The sequence below is a fragment of the Peromyscus maniculatus genome, chromosome 19 (genome assembly GCF_049852395.1).
Source record: "Peromyscus maniculatus bairdii isolate BWxNUB_F1_BW_parent chromosome 19, HU_Pman_BW_mat_3.1, whole genome shotgun sequence".
NCBI classification, from domain to species: Eukaryota; Metazoa; Chordata; class Mammalia; order Rodentia; family Cricetidae; genus Peromyscus; species Peromyscus maniculatus.
Window position 1 is genome coordinate 43,610,197 of NC_134870.1, and position 17,817 is coordinate 43,628,013.

Consider the following 17,817-nt stretch of genomic DNA (forward strand, 5'->3'; position numbering starts at 1 on the left):
CCATACCCACAAAATAAAAAATAAACAAATCTAAAAAAATAAAAAGAAAGAAAAACAGACTGAAGCTGACTCCAGAAAGAGAGAATGAACATCCAAAGAGATGACCAACCAGAAAAGCCTGAAGAGTGAGCTTGCTCTGGAAGGTGATATCCGAGAAACTGTCAGCAGAGTAGGGACAACAGAAGACATGAGGACAGAGGAAGTAGAATCAGGACTGGGAAATAATTGTTAATTTGGCCATATAAATTTAGTTATGAGCCTTGGACAGAACATAGCCACTTGGTTGGAGTTGTAGAGTATGGCTGTGTCTTTGAGACATTTAGCTCTTTGGCCTAAGAAAGAAACAGTGGATAGGTTAGAAGTAGAGGTTTCTTTAAACAATAGAAGCTTTGAGGAAAATTTGAATGACCAAAATAATATTTCAATGGGAAAGGAGCAGACCGAGGTGATAGGAGAAGGTAAAGATGATGCAGAGGAAACAGGCACCAGCATCCAGAATCATCAGTGTGTAAAGAGGACTTCCTAAAAGGGATGCTTCCTTATTTCAGGGGGATGTTGAATGCAGAAAAAAAAATCAAGTTTATCCACCAGCAGTGGGAAGGTGGAGGGGGTGATTACAAGCTGCTTATCTGTTTTCTCAGTTAAACATCAGGCCAGCTTAGCATGCTATTAGACCGCAAGAAAGAGAGGGAAGGCCAGCTTTGAGAGCCCTCCTAGTGCTTGATCTCTTTGTGCCTTCTGCTACACTGAGTTCCTGGAGTCCCTAAATCCAAGAGTGACATGGGACTTTTGGGAATTAGTAGATAGCACATTGAGTGGCCTGTGGCTCCCACACATCATCATCTTCAGTGGCCTTAGCTCCCCTGCTCAGCAGGTACTGATGTCATGCAAGCCAGCCTTACCTCATAAAGTGCCCTTTGATGATGCTGCCAGCTGAGCTACTTAATGAGCAACTCCACGTGACATTTTATCATCTTTCCTTGGGGCCAACCATGCCCGAATATCAGGGCGGCATCCAATCATCCCATGGCTCTCAGATGTACAAAGATCAACAATAAGGTAGTAGTCTTGGCTCTTTTCTACATTATTGCCTCTGAAGGCCAACCCAAGTGAACCTGTGGATGGATGTGGAGTGTGTGAAATCTCTGGGTACGGGGAAGAGTTATACACTTTTAACAGCAAACTTACTATATAAGCTTCTCATATGAAATTTAAAGGATATCACCTACCTATACAAATGGTAATAACATATAACTTAATAAATAAGAAGTCTGCCTCAGATCATACCAGAAGTTAGCACGACTCTGATAGAAACTGATAACCCCTTCTGGGATTTTGTACCAGGGCACCTGTATTTTGCTTGCTGCTTCTTTAAAAGGACAAATGCTAATCGTTTATGACTTCTGTGAGAGGATAGGATCACATGTTCACAGGTGTAGACAAATTTCTAAACTGTCTTATTGAATAAGAAACACAGAACCAAATACAGGGGTGCAACCATAGAGATCAGAGCAATAGCCACCAACTAATCTTAGCTCACCACCTCGCCATAGCTTCCTCAGCTTCTTTCTGTCTAGCCTGGGCCTTCATTGCCTTCCTATTCTGCCTTCTCGTTGGCTCTAAGCCCAGCCACATCACTTCCTCATCACTGCCTGTCTATACAGACCTCCAGGTTTCTATGGTTGGTACTGGGATTAAAGGCATGTGTCAGCACGCTTGGCTGTGTCCTTGACCACACAGAGACTCTGCCTGCCATGTGATCGGATTAAGGGCATGTGCCACCACCGCCTGACTTTTGTTTATGGCTTGCTATGACCTCTGATCTCCAGGCAAAATTTATTTATTAACATACAAATAATATCACATATAAATAAGCACAAATAAAATATCACCACAACAAGCCAAATGTTATTTAGTCATACAATCGTTAAAACTATCCGATGGCTATATTATTTAAAAGCGTATCTGTTTGGGGCTATTGAGATGGCTCAGTGGGAAAGACGCTTGTTGCCAAGCCTGGCAGCTGGAGTTGTATGTCCGAGACCCAATTGGTAAAAAGAGAATCAACTCCTGCAAGCTGACTTCTGGCCTCCACATGCATAGATATATCTGATAAATAAGTAAATAAAACCCAATAAATAAATGTTTGTAAAACAGTTAATCAATCTTAGGTCTTCATAAGCCTGATTCCTCCCCTTACCCCATTTCCTCGCTTCCAGCCCCAAATGCATATATCTATCTTTCCTAGTAATATGCACTAATGACTCTTTATGAGTTAGAGCATGATTCCTACAAATCTAAATCCCAGCACTGGCTCTAAATCCTTCCCTACAAGTCTTTAAAACCACATCAAATGTAGTTCAACATATCTTGGCACGAGTCCTTCACGAACAAGTGTGTCGCTGATCAGGCACAAATCCTGCCTTATGATTGGGTAGAGAGCATCAAGAGAGGTTTACTTAAGCCTTCATTTCTTGCTTGCTGTTTAGGTTATATAGCAATTCTCCTCCTCACCTCCTGTATCTTCCTATAGCATTTACCAGTATCGTGTTGTCTCTTATAACACCCAAGTTGGCAAGGGCCCAATACAGGAATTCAATGCGTTTCTAGTATTTATGTCCAAGTTACCTGCCTCCAACGCCATGACCCCATCTTTAAAGACTCCAAGGAACATACACATCCCAGGCTACCTTTAATCAGAGAATGCAAAAGCATAAGTCCATTGCTCCCAACTTCAAGACTGAGGAAAACAGGGGTACTAGGAGGAACAAGAATAAGTCACTCCCATTTTGGGAAAATTTTAAAAGCAGCTTGCCTCTTAAAATTAGAATTATTTCTGGCCTATCTAACGAACAGGATAGCCTTTTAAACATGGAAATCCACTTCTGAGCACACTCCTGAGCTGGGGACTTTTGCATCTAAACCATAGCAAATTTGTCACAGAAAACAGCTTCCTGCCCTAAATGCAGGTGGCACCATCTGTACTTTTCTTTGCTCCCACAGTGGTCACTGGATAAGTTGATTGGCTGTCTTACCTGTGGGTTTTCCTTCCATGCTTGTTTGATTTCATTCTGTGACTAGAAGCCAGCTGACCATGAGAGTGAGACCATGTCCAACTGATGAGCTCAGAAACTAAATGCCCGGACGTCTTCTACCAATTTTACTCTAAGAAAGTCATTTTTGGGGAAGGATTTGTTTAGAAAATCAATATCCTCTAAGGTATCAATGGCAGGCGCAGGGCAGGTTTATTTGAATCTCAAATAAGAAAAGAAAAAATAAAATGGAAAGTGTTTAACCAAGGAACTATTCTTTGGCTGAGGAGATGGCTCAGGAGGCAAAGTACTTTCCCAGCAAATATGAGGACCTAATTTGATATCCAAAACACATATTTAAGGGGGAAAAAGCCGTATGTAATGGTGCAGGTTTATGATCCTAATGTGGGGGAGACACAAACAGGTGAATCTGTGGAATTCAGTGACCAGCCAATCAGGTCAGGGGGAGAAACTTTCTGCACTACGATGACCAGGGGGAGATCATTGTAGTGATCAGGGGGAGATCATTGTAGTGATCTGGGGGAGAAACTTTCTGCACTACAATGGGAGAATAAAGTAAGTATCTTGAGGGGGAAACCCTGTGCCTCAGGGAAGGCTGCATTTTATAAAGAAGCAAATTGATTTAAAGGAAAAGACAAAGATCAAGGCAGTCTCTGTTCCGCACAAAGCAACTGCTTAGACAAGTGTTTCCCTGGGGCTAGCACCCTCAGGCTGTCCTGTCTATGGCCCAAGGGGAAGCAGGCTACATCTTGAGCTGGTGTAAGAACTTGGCAGTGTTGCAGACATGGTGTTGTGAAAGCAGAATGGGAGCAGAGATGGGGACTAGGCTGGTAAAGCCAAAGGCTGACTTAGTGGCAGGGCATGGCAGTCCATTGACTACAGATAGTGGAATTGGGTAGACTTGAATTGGGATCCCAGATGCACAACCAAGTCATGGTTTTCAAGTGTGTTACTGAAATTGCCCCTTAATGTAGCAGTTCCTTGTGCCCAAGGGTAGCTTCAAACCTTCCATTGCATTCTGCTGTGATGAGATTGTTTCATGTTATATTCAGAGTAGGCAACCTAGTGATTAGGACTGGGGGTGGTACTAATTTATAAATATTGAGATATGCATTTAGAGGGCAGTTTGATACTAAGTCTACTTAGCAAAATGATAATAGTGAGTTCACCCTTAGGACCTAGAGGTCCCCCCACCGCCCTGCCCCCCAGCCATGGAATATTGGACAGACTTACACAACCAGGCACAAGTTTCTTCCTGTGGAACAGGCATTAAATTCAATAAGAAAGTCTTTGGTCACCCCCATAACATCATGCCACCATTGCACCCACAGATAATTTTAAGGGGCTGCTTGTTGCTTTGGTTTTGGGTTTGTTTTTTTTTTTAATTTCACCACCAGAGATTCAGTCTTTTGAATTGGTGACTTTTAGGAGACTCCAGGTAAAAAGCAGATTTCCTGGACAAGTAACAAAGCTTTCTTAGCCACTGACATGCTAAAGTAATAACTCATGTCACAAAAATTAAACATGAGGGAAATTACTGTTACCAGAAAGATCGAGGAATGGGAAAATAGGCTGTTTAGAGTCACACTTCAAATGCTTTCGGGGTCACAAAAATTCAACAGTCTAGAAAGATTCCTTGTCTGCAAACCAGTTCCCAAAATAATCAGTCTGAGCTCACATATGTCCGTGGGCAGAGATGTCAAGAAAACACTGTCTCTGCTCAGCAGCAGCTTCTCTCAGCTTGCCCTCCTCTGTTTTTTGAATAGTTTCATCTGTTATTAGCTAGGCAGAGGCAAGTGGGGATCAACCACCCTGATATTTACCCATAGATAGAGCTAAAGAATATTCACCAAGTAAAGTGAGTTAAGTGTGGTTGTTCCCTGTACAGGGCCTGGCACACAGCAACAACAACCTCCAGAGCAACAGTATTCACACTGCAATTGAGTCACTGAGAGAAGCCCAGCCTTTCCTCCTTACAATATGTCCTTCGATGAAGGTCTCATCTGAATCAGTTACAGCTGTGCCTCCAGCAGATGCCTCTGCTTTGTTTCTGCTCAAAATACATTGGCACCGTCAATATTTAGAATACCATTGTCTTACTGGCTCTTGTGAAATTGAGAAATAGTTGATTAAACCCAGATAGTCACAGACTAGCTGGGCCTGTTACTAGCCTCGCTCCATCTGAGACACAAAATACACACAGATATAGGGAGATAGCACTCAACCTAGTTTTGAGACAGGGTAAGGATTGTGATGTCTGTCTCTTTCATGGTCACCCCTGTTTTGAATTTAAATGTTTAGACTTGTATCATTACAGATCAAAGATTACAACCATATGATTGGCTAATATCCGAAAGTAGGCCTGTCTTTTGCTAGTTTGCTGGGAGTTGTGGTGTAGGCCAATGTTCTACTTCCCTTTTATGATGCTTTTTCATTTCTGGATCATTTGGGTGGTTGTCTTTGACTTTTAAGTTAATGAGTGGCCTCAAGTGAACACATAGAATAGGGCTATTTTGATACAGGGATGTTATGGTGCAATCCCTAGACAGGGATGGAAAAGTTCTCTGTTTTTAGGACTATTTCCAAATAACATATAAATTATGTTTCGGGGGGGGGGGGAATCAGGTATTGCATTCAATTTAAATACAGGCTTAGCAACAAGAATATAATTCACACTGTGATGTGGTTTCTTTGGCACAAGCCTCACTAAAATAGTCTTCTTATAAAGAATGGACAAAATGCTTCAATGACAAGCAATAAAGCTAGGCCTGGTAACAGGGCTTGGCAGGTAAAAGGTGCTTACTACCAAGCCTGACAACCTGAGTTCAATCCCTGGGACCTGCACGAGGGAAGAAGAGAATCAACTCCCATAAGTTTTCATTTGACCTTCACATGCGCTGGCATGGCATATGCACACAGTACAGACTCACAACTCATCAGAGTATCACACACACACACACACACACACACACACACACACACACACACACACAAACACACACACACACCACCCCCCACTAGCAAACTAACTAATACAAAATTGTCAAGCTACATCTTTGAGTCGAGTTCTCTTAACTATCCTGTAATAGTGCCCCCTGTCGGTTCACACTATAAAAGTTTACATTGGTGTCACTGTGAAGCTGATAAAAGAATTTAACAGATGCAATGATTTTGCTCTTTACTAAAACTACTACTAATGACTTCCATTTTGATTTTTCAGTGCTTCTCTCATTGAGATTTTTGTAACATTGCTCTTATTTTTTTCCTTCAGAACAATGTCTTCATCTTGTAGACCCTCTTGGCAATTAAGCTGCATGTTCGCCATGGTTCCCTTTGCATGGAGCCATGCCAAGGCCACTGAGAAATGCTGAAAGCACTCTCTCCAGGCTCTCTGAAATGACTGTATTTATTCTCCTTCACACCAGTGTTTGTTTTCTTGGTCCTTATTTTTGCCCTCTTATCTTGATAGTGCTATCAGAAATATTAATTTTCATTGTAAAAATTAACACATGGATGATGACAAGTTATATGTGCACTGATTGAGAGAGAAATCTGTAACTGTTCACTTGCCTTCTGTGTTAACCACGTTTGGCCTGAGCCATTGAAGATCAGGTGCTCTTGACAGGGGAAGAAAAAAAAAAGCATGACGCAAAAAATAAAATAAAATAAAATAAAAGATGCTGCATGGAAAGTAGTATTAGAATTCCACCAGTGGCCAGTAAAGTGATTGAAAACATATGAAAAGTTAGTGGGTTCTGGTTAAAAAACACACATAATAGCTTTCCCTAAAGCATCTTTGTCTTTTCAGCCTGAATTGTCTATATTGCTCCTGAAAGGACCAAAGCAGAACTGTAGTGAGCTGATAGACACACCCACGTAGCAAATATTTGCTTTAGTGAACCCATAGACACACCTACGTAGCAAACATTTCTTATTCTCATGAAGTGTTTCACACCTGAAGAGTACTCACGCAGAACTAGAGATTGACTTTTGGAAAGGCAGCTCTGTAAAAACTATCTGAAATGTTGACAGGAAAACGAAATCTAATCCTTTGCTCTCTACAGAGTTCAGACTTACAGCAGCTGGCTGGTCCTGGTAAGCTCTGCGTGGACAGGGCTTGCTGTGCTCCTAGGGACGACCTCCCACTGCTCCTGTCCTGCTCTGTTGGCCATGGCATCCAATGCTGTCCGCCTTACACTGAGCAAGAGGGGGCACTCTGCTGGCTCTCTCAGGGTAGGGTCTTCCCTTCCTGGCCATGCTCTCTAATCCCGTCAAAGCCATTTCTTCCTGCAAACACTGAAAAAGAACTCAGCTAGTAAATCCTTACTAATCAGGGTAATGGCGTTCACCACAAGCCACAGATTGCTCAATGAAATTTGGGACTAACAATAGTGATGTTAAGGAAAAACAAATCCAGTCATCTTATCACTGTTCAGATGCACCTGGGAACATTTTTTCCTCAGCCACAGTTGGGTTGCCTGTACTTCCCTATAGTATGGCATAGCGGGAAGATGGTCAAACCTGAGACCATAGAGTAGGCTGCAGGTCAGCTGAAGTCCAACCCCAAATACCTCTCAAAAGAGAGGCAGCTCTCAAAAGAGCACTGTAGGACATCGTCCCCTCTGACGGTGGTCATTTTCTCCCACGTCTTTTGCAGTTGTTCTTAGAGTGTCTTTTGGCCTCTGGGTCAGCCTGTTTGCTCACAACTTTCCCCTCCGCAGAGGAAACTTTATGACAATTTGATGGGAATGTCTTCATTTAGGAACCATGCCATTGATTTTGCTCGTTACGCTTGGTTAAATGCTGGATTTGGCTTGTAATCCAGGTTCCATATGGAGTCTTAATAAATGCATTCTTCTCAAAGTAAAATGAACTTCTTTTTTTTTCAACTGAAAAACCTGTATTTAATTAACCTTCCAAATGAAAAAACGTGGAAAGAAAGCACAGGGAACTTCGAGGTGTCTCGAAAATTATGACTTATGCTTTATACTTTCTCATACGTCTTGAATTCCCTGCTTCCCAAGTCACTTTCCATGGGCTATAGGACTCTGCATAGCATGAGAACATGACAAAGAAGCACCCGGTTATTTTGATGAACACAGTCTGATGGTATCATTTAATGCTCAATAAAAATATTATACCTCAAATAAAATCCACATTTCAGGAAGGCTCTCCAATTTCGGTTTTAATTGGCCTCTTAATTTTCTGTTTAGTCTTCTAGGATCTATTCTGCTTCTGGTAGTCAGAAATCATAATAGTGGTTTGTTTTTTGTTTTGTTTTTTATTGTGACCATGTTTTGTGTTTTTTCCATTTCAGGAGGCTGACCAATAGCTATGGTGAAAGGCAGGCTGATTCTAAAACATACATATTTTTTTTGCCATGTTTTATTTCCCCAAAGGATAAAATGCCATCTACTTAATTTGTTTCTGTCTCCATGCCTCCCAGTCCTACCAGAGAACATATGAGAAAAGGGCCCTTTAATGCTGCCGGCATCTCTTCCAACTCTATTTAATAAGTCATTTTTGCTTTAGTTGGTGAGTCTTTTTCCTAATTGAATCACTATCACATTCCCACAGTACCCAGTCCTATCGTTTTAATACTTGATTTCCCAGAATCTGAGTCTCTTGATTCCCTGAAGATCACATTACCTAGGAGATGAAGTTCATCTCTGTGAGTTCTAGCAACCCTGACTTTCCTGAAACTACCTTTATGTGACTTCGTCCATTTCTTCTTTCTTCCCTTTGCTCTGAGCTCAGCATCTTCAGTTTGCTTCATCCCCTTTCTCTGCCAGTGGAGAAGGACCCTACTTTCTAATCCTGTCATATAAACAAGCCTTTCCTGACACTACTCAGCTCTCCCTTCCTTCAGGCTCTTTGAGAGCACCCCCTTCTCCTAGCTCTGCTTTTGAATGTCTCACAATCGAGGTTTATGTGGTTAGCTAGTACAGGAATCAACACAGTTTAGGTTTTTTTTTTTTTACCCTTCCTGCTCCATCAGGGCTGAACATGCACCAGTTGCTGACGTATGACCTAGCAGTGAATATGACATCTTTCTCTCATCTCCCAGCTCTTTCTGTAACATTTTACAGCGTGATGACTCCACCTTGCTGCAAGCCAGGAAGGAATGTTTCCAAAATTCTGACGGCTTTTTTCTCTCCATGTCTCATTTCCTAAACTGAAAGTTTGAACCTTTCCCTGTATTTTTTAACCTGTAGTTTCATATTTTCAATATTCTTATTACAGACATTCTACTTGTATTTTTTTTTTCTCCATCCTCTCTAATCCCTTTATCTGGAATTTTCCTATTTAAAATATCCTTTTCTCCGAGAATAGTTCCAAAAACTATTAACACTGAATTGCGGGCCTACGTTTCCTGTTTTGGCTGGGTTTACTGAGATTAAGTTCTATGAATATGTCAATCTCCTCAGGCCCAGAACACAATCAATGTTTTCCTCTTCCATTTGCTTTTGCTCCTTTTTCCCTTTCTGTCCCTGGCTGTCATCTTGCAGAATAAAATACTGCCATCTGTGGTCCCATTATTCCCTCATCTGCAGAACAACCACTTATTGGATCTCATAGTCACATGGGCCTGGTAGCCACAAATCACCAGGCTAATATCCCTGATGCACAAGAATGGCTTAATCCCTGCTGAATGACCCCAGCCACAGTAAAATGTAGATCTCAGCATGGCTTTCCCGGCTCTCCACAGCCCTGCAGCTTATTACCGATCTGACTCAAGCTTCCTACACTGAACGTAAGGCGTTATCAACTTTCTTTCTTTCCCTGGTCACACAGAGTATTTTTCCCCCATTCTTTCACTTGAAACCCATTTGCATGTTTGTGTTCATAAAATGGATTTCTCATAATAAAACATGAAGTTGGATGTTGTCTTTTTATCTAGCATGAAAAATGTGGTCTTTTACTTTTATTACTTTTGGTGTTGTTGTTTTTTGGTTTCTTGAGACAGGGTTTCTCTGTGTAGTTTTGGTGCCTGTCCTAGATCTCACTCTGTAGACCAGGCTGACCTTGAACTCACAGAGATCCGCCTGGCTCTGTCTCCCAAGTGCTGGGATTAAAGGCGTACGCCACCGCCGCCACCCCACTACTTTTATTATTTTTAATTTTTATTCTTCGACTTTGGAGACAGAGTCTAGCTCTTTAACCCAGGCTGGACTAGAGCTCATTATGTAGCTTGAGCTGGCCTTGAACTCATGGCAATCTTCCTATTTCCTCCTTGCAGTTACTAGGATTGGGTATGAGCCACTGTGCCCAGTAACATGTCTTTTAATTATGTTGTTTAGTCTATTTATATTTACTGCAATTATTGATTACTTTTTTTTAAAAAACAGGCTTATTGAGGTATATATATATACTGTGAGAGGTAACAGGGTAAGCAATAATAAGAATACTGCCCTGGCCAATTATTGACATATTTGACCTTATTTCTACCTGTCTTCCTGTTTTAATGCTATTAATCAACATATTTTAGTGGGTTGATGTTTCCATTTCTCTCTTACTATCCTTTCTTCTTGGGGGATTGGTTAATTTATTATATTTGGAGTTTGGTTGGCCATTTACCTTTTGATTTTAGGTTCTCTCCATGATTATATCTGTATTAAATAGTGGCTACTATATACATTAAAATAAACACCTTTGACTCATAATATTAATATTCAAAAACTATTTCAAAAAATGTAATCAAATTAATAATTATCTCATTTTGAGTTTTGTTCCACTCTCTGTTCTTGCTGACTGTAACTTGTTTCATACATATATACTATAAACTCTGTCTTAGATTCTTTTGCCTCAAGTAGCCCATTATTTCTGTATGCCAAAGCTATGAATATTCCAAAGCTTATTTTATTGACTGACCTACTGTGTTTTATAGTATTCCCCCATTGTTTTTTACAGAACTAGACTATTTGCTGTTATTTCCTCTTGCCATTTAAAACTTCTCTTAGAATTTTTGGCTCAACAATTCTATCAGCAGTGAATTCTTTACCTGTTCCTCTAGACAGAGATACCTTTATTTCATTTTCAGTTTTGAAGACCATTTTTTACTGGACTGAACTTCCAAATTGACATTGTCTTATAGTAGGATAATTTAGTTTTGTTTTCTCTTATCATTTAAAAAAATGTCAGGTCATTATTTTGTGGCCTCCTTTTTTTTTTTTTCTTCAAAGAATCCATGCAAGGGAATAAATGGAAAAGAAGGAAGCCTGTATGGTATGCAATAGATATGGAACAATTTTACTAAGAACTTCTGGAAAATTGTATAAAATTAGCCTCAGTAAAGAATTTATCTACCAACTCTCATCTGTATTAGCTATTCTTATTGTTGTGATCAAATACTGGACAAGAGGCAATTTAATGGAGGGTTAATTTTGACTAAGATTTGCAGATACATTCACCCACAGCAGAAACAGGGAACTTCTTCAACAACACACCCAGGGTGTGTCTCCTAGGTAATTCCAAATCTAATGAAGTTGACAATGAAAATCAATGATCATGTCACTCTTTGTCAACCTGATACTGAACACATGACTTTCAAGACATTGCATTTGACCCCTGGCCTCAAAGGCTCCTACTTTTCCTATAATGAAGAGTTCATAAAGAGTCATAGCACTCTCAACACTGTTCAAAAGCCAAGTTCAAAGCCCATCAGAGACTTGATAATCTCTTACCTGTGAAGCCTTGTAAAATAAAAAAGCCACAAATTTCTAATATACAATGACAGAATGTGCATTCCCATTCCAAAAGGAAGAAACTGGAACAGCAAGCGAAGACTGGGCCAGAGAAACATTAAAACAAGCAGGGCAAATACCAATCACTGCAGCTCTTTGTCCCATCATCCAGAGATTTATTTATTTACTTAGTTAGCTTTTATTTATTTGTCTGTCTGTCTGTCTGTCTGTCTGTCTGTGTGTGTGTGTGTGCATGTGCCACAATGTGCACATGAGGGCCACAGGACAACTTGCCGGAGTTAATCCTCTCCTTCCAATGTGTGGATTTCAAGAATTCAACTCAGGTTCATCAGGCTTGGTGGAAAACCCTTGTATTCATGGAGTTCTCTTGTCTCCAACTCTGAGGCTCCTTATGGTGTCCTATGGGATGTCAGATACAACCCACACTTAGAGTATCTCCCCTCCTCCGAGAAAACTCCCTCAAAAACACACTCAGAGGTGTGTCTCCCAGGTGATTCCAAATCCAGTCAAGTTGTCAATAAAGATCACTGTGAAGAGGCTGGGTATGGATCTACCAACTTGATCAGCGGTCTTGCCTGTAGTGGATCTTACTCCAGACTCAGAAACAGGTGAAGGTACTTGCAGTAGAAAGAAGCTGACATGAGAGAATGTGAACAGGCCTAAGTTCCCTGCCTCTGATGACACTTTCATTTTCAGTAATGTTGGCACATTAGCTCTTTATGTTACTGAGAGGAGAACTTTAGTCTCACTTCCTGTTGCATCTCCCGGCATTACAACTCAGATGTAAGGGTTAGAAAATCAATTCATCTTATAAACAATGAAAATACCTCTCAGACAATACAATAAGAAGAATTCTGGTTGACCCCTTTTTATTCTCTTCCAAGCCCATATTCAATCATGTAACAACATAGTTTGATCTCTTTATTACCACAGAAGTCAAATTTTCCAGACTGGTTGGAGTTTTAATTTTTTATTTAGTGTGTGTGTGTGTGTGTGTGCGCGCGCGCGCGCGCCTGCAGATGCCTGTGGAATCCAGAAGGTGTTGGATCCACTGAGATTATAGTCAGTTGTGACTTGTTGGAAACTGAATTCAGGTCTTCTGCAAGAGCAGCAAGTACTCTTAGCCACTAAGCTATCTCTGCAGCCCTGATAACTGGAACTAAAAATGCTAATTTTCAAAGGAAATTTCCACATGTATCCTTTATCTAATGGGTTTTATATTATTTTCAGCCAACAATGATAAGACGTCCACCAACAGTTGTTTGTTACATCTGTGGCCGTGAATATGGGACCAAATCTATTAGCATCCATGAGCCACAATGTCTGAAAAAATGGCATAATGAAAACAATTTGTTGCCTAAAGAACTAAAGAGACCAGAACCGAAAAAACCAGAAGTTAGAGTCATTACTGGTAAGTTCTTAGAAAAAAAATTTGGAAAACTGACTATTTTTTTCTTATTAGTCCTAGCATCTGAAATCAGCAGCACTTACAGTCCTAGACAAAGTCAGATTGTATTTATAAAAGACATTCTGAAATGTCTTTACAGTCTTGTCTTCAGATGCTGAGACATAAAGACAGTATGTCCTGGCAACACCTTGTGAGGGGTACCCATGGGAATTTACCATATTTTCCTAAAGTTATTTTTAATATATTACCACACATAATATTTTAAAAACCATGAAGCTTAAAGATGTCTGGGAATATCTACAGCTTTGTTTTCATTTATAAATGTGCCTTGATTTCCTCATGGAGCAGGAATACCAAACTCAAATGCTCACAGGGTCTACTAGTCAGGTTACCGGACTGAAGAACGTGTTTCCTCTGTGAGCACAGAGGGAAGGCGCTCTCATCCAGCTGCTGCTGTCATTAAGAAATTTAGCCCAAGACATTCATATTTTCCAATAAATGCAAATAAAACCAGAAATCTAGACAACTGGGTGGAATGTCCAGATTTTTTTTTTCAACCAGTAATTTATAAAGTACTATCCAACCCAAGTGGAGGAGGATCTGTACTGTCTCATGTGAAAGTCACAGAGTGCTGGGTCCCCAGAGTATGAACAGAGTTGAAAGAAAAATATACATATATGTTATATTATAAATTACATGTTATTATTTAGATAAGAGTATATATTATGTGATACTTAATATTATATATAAAATACAATATATACTATGCACAATAAAAATAATATGTAATAATTATATTATGCATAATTATATGATATAATTATACATTATATTATACTTTAAATTATATATTTACATCAAATATATTATACATTAAATATGTAACTTAATACATAATATAATATATTGTATATCATGATATATTATTATATATTATGTGTACATTATATATTTATATGTTATATTACATGTGATTTTTTCATTGCATATATAAAAATATTTACATAATTGCCATGCAATTTCAGTCTCTATTATCATATTCCTATCATTAATGTTTTTCTCATTTGATTTCCTCATTCCTTAAAGGTTATTTTTTATTAAGAGAAGCATCTTTCAAGTATTTTCCCTGTGTAGCTAAAAGTTCCGCACAGGCTGTTTAGCATTGGTTAGTTCCCGGCACTCCTTAAGGTGTGATCCAAGAAGAGTATGTCAACCATAGAGTGAAATCTAGATTCTTATCAAGAGTTTTAGATGCTATTGAAACCCAACTAGTCACAGCCCTCAGCAAGAACAGACTTTGTAGCAAGGTTGAAAAAGAATTCAAAATGAGTATCTTGGGGCTGGAGAGATGGCTCAGAGGTAAAGAGCACTGCCTACTCTTGGAAGAGGACCTGGGTTCCCAGCATCCACATGGCAGCTCACAATCATCCCTAACTCCACTTCTACAAGTTCTGGCACCCTCTTCTGACCTCCTGAGGCCTCACAAACAAATATGGTGCACATACATACATGCAGGCAAAACACCCATACACATAAAACAAATTAAAAAAAAAAAAAAAGAATTTCACCCACTGAAATCATAGCATTTGTCTCTAGAGAGACTACATGCCTCTTCCTAGAACTTCTCATTTGGAACCCAAAATAATCATTCCCAATGCTCTGCATTGTTTTTTTTCTGCTTGGTCTTTATCATCACATGGCTAGAAGTGTGAATAGCTTGAAAATCCCTGGAAGTGGGTGTCTCACTGTTGGCCACTGTTGACAGAGAGCAGGGTAGTTCCTATCATTTCGCTTGCCTACAATTTTCCTTCATGCTACTTTTATCTTTGAAGGCGCCCTTCTCTTCTAGGTAAATAGAATTGGCTTCCTCTCGCACACACTCAGTGCAGTTACTGAGTTCAGATAACTCTTTTCCTGGATCCACAGTTAAAGTCCTATGCAGGACCATTGCCATGAAAAAGTCAGGGCTATCCTTTTCTCTACAGTTTTCAAAGCACTCAAAACACACATTCGTGTGCTGGAGAGACGTCTCAGCCATTAAGTGCACATACTGCTCTTGCAGGGACCTGAGTTCACTGCACCAATGATGATTAGCACCCTGCAATTGCCTGCAACTCCAGCTACAGGGCATCCAGCATCTCTGGTCCCCACAGGCATCTGTATTCAAGTACACACACACACACACACACACACACACACACACACACACACACACACACACACACTTAAAAATAAAAGCTAATCTTTAAACATACATCCATAATCTGTATAATAGTGATACCTGCTTTATCTAAAGGAGAAATAGCAGGCTGCACAGGGTTGAAGTCTCCATTAAAAGAAGGCATGCTAAGAATCTAAAGGTTTGTTATGGTTGTGTGAACCATTAAGATAGAAATCGAATGAACACAGGCTAGTGTTTAGTGAAGTAACATCTGCTGGCCAATGATAAAAACAGATCATTTTGAGTGCCTGGTCACATTTGAGGGGCCTATTTTGGGAGATTCTAGGACATAGTCAATTTAATGTACTAAAGTCATTCTATTTAAACACGGCTTATTAAAGTTAAACCCCACATTGTTCCCCTAAAATAAAGCCATATGCTTTTGCTCTCCCAGGCCCCGCCAAAAAAGATTACACATCTCTCAGCTCTCCCTTTGTTTCCTTAAGGCCAGTCTTCTTCTCCTCAACTTGTTTGCGTTCTTTGCTTTAATTACTTAAAGATCATATGAGTTTATGACAACGAAGAGACGACTTTTTTTTTTTTTTTTCCTTAGGGTAGACTTCATCTGAAATTCACTTTCAGTTGTCAGTGTGGGTCTCTGAAAACATTCCAGGGGAGGATCGCATAGAATGAAAATACAAACACGCATTCCTTTCCCGGTGTAAGCTTATATTTAGAACCAACAGGAAGGAAGCCAAATGTTATAGATTTGCAAGATAACAGCGTGTAAGCAAAGATGTTCATAATGAGCGAAGAGTGCATATCATAACAAGAAACTCTCTTTCCCTTTTTCAAAAGCCTCCAGTTCATAGCTAACTCCAATCAACCCCTGCAGAAATGCTCAACCTTATTTCTGCCAAGTCACACGATTTGCTTGAGAATGCCAATCCAGGGGTATTTCCTGCGACTATTTTCCATAAATAGTAGAACATGGCTCCCTTGAATGGAAACTAACACATTTCCCTCCTCTTTTTTTTTTTTTTTTTTTTTTTTTCAGCCAAGGGGTTCTATGATCTTGACGCCTTAAACGAAGCTGCTTGGTCAAGTGCCCAGAGCCAGTTGGTTCCCTGCGATGTTTGTGGGAGGACCTTCCTGCCAGACAGACTGATTGTTCACCAGCGATCTTGTAAACCTAAAGCCGCCAAGTAAAGCCCTTTCCTCTGCATGAGTGTTACAGGAGTGAATGCCTTCAAAGGGGGGTGGGGAAAAGGGGTTTAGTGGGGAGGTGGGGAGAGGATGCTAGGAGAACTTGTGTTGACTGAGCCTGAGTGCTGGCCCAGCCCAGAAGGCCAGCTCTGTGCAGAGGCAGCCAGGTTCACCCCTGCTGTTCGGGGACCGCCTCACACTCTTTGTCAGGCGGAATTACTAGCAGGTGGCTTCTCATCAGAGCTGCAAGTTTTGTCTAAAGGACATTTCTCAGGCAATTGTTGCCAGTTTTCTCCCATTCTAGTTTCCTCAACAAGGTTCGTACCTCAGAGTGAGGCCTGTGCCGAGCAAACAGAGGCTTAAAACGGCAATTTGAGGCAACTCCAGGTTGTAGGCCGAATGGATTTCCTTCCCATTCCTTTGCTTTCTGGCCCATGGGTGCTTTGACACCGAGTTACTGATTGAGAAGTTTCTTTCCCCTGGAGAACCATGTGACAGGATACATAAAATGTCTGAAGATGTAAAAAGAGCTGTGTTTAACTCTTACTGTTTCTAACAGCAAAACATGCTTTTGAGATACTGCCGAGCCAAAAGCTCCAGCCTCATGTGTCAGGAGACCTCTGCGACACTATTCATCAAAATGGGTGGAGGCTAGCTCCTTCCTCCTGTAGAGGTCTAGCAAGGGTTCGTTATAACCTCTTTGGGTTTTATAGGTTCTTCATTGTTGATTCTAAAAGCCTGCCAGGAAGTGCTGTGCCTCCCCACCCAGGCCCATGCACCGTGAGTGGGTTGTGAAAGAACTTTGTAACTTAGAGTCCTTGAATGTGTTTTAATCCAGGCAGGGCTCTCCCAGATGGAGGCTTGGGGCCAGAGAGGTGCTCTGCCCAGGAAATTCTGCTCTCCCAGGCAGTGTGGCTTTGCCTAGACTCCCAGCATTCTACTTGGGATCTTTGTTCATGATTGGGCTGAATTCCAGGACCATGAGGATCCACCTGCTTCCTGCAGTCCTTGCCTTCATGAGCTTACAAAGCACATCCAGTTATAAATCATAGGCAAGTTCCTTCAACCTAATATTTTGATACCATATTTACTTATTATCTGGGGTTGGGTTAGGATAATTGTGCCAATCACCCTGCTTTTTTTTCTATCCTGCCAAAGGAAGCAAGAGATGAACTTTTTTAAAAGCCCAGAGATCTCTGAAACAAGAATCTCGCGAAAAAGTTGACATTTAGTGACTCATAGTTGGTGGCTCCCTTCTTTCAGCTTGTTAACCTAAATGATGGA

The 17,817-nt window shown here is 40.5% G+C and overlaps 1 protein-coding gene across 1 annotated transcript; it reads left to right on the top strand.

The window, feature by feature from the left end:
* Nucleotides 1-907: 907 nt before the first annotated feature.
* Nucleotides 908-16,552, top strand: Znf475 (zinc finger protein 475). Its single transcript, XM_006987478.4, has 3 exons — nucleotides 908-1,059; nucleotides 12,989-13,169; nucleotides 16,385-16,552. The coding sequence occupies exons 1-3, from the start codon at nucleotides 1,027-1,029 to the stop codon at nucleotides 16,534-16,536; spliced, it is 366 nt and encodes a 121-aa protein (XP_006987540.1). The 5' UTR covers nucleotides 908-1,026; the 3' UTR covers nucleotides 16,537-16,552.
* The last annotated feature ends 1,265 nt before the right edge of the window (nucleotides 16,553-17,817 follow it).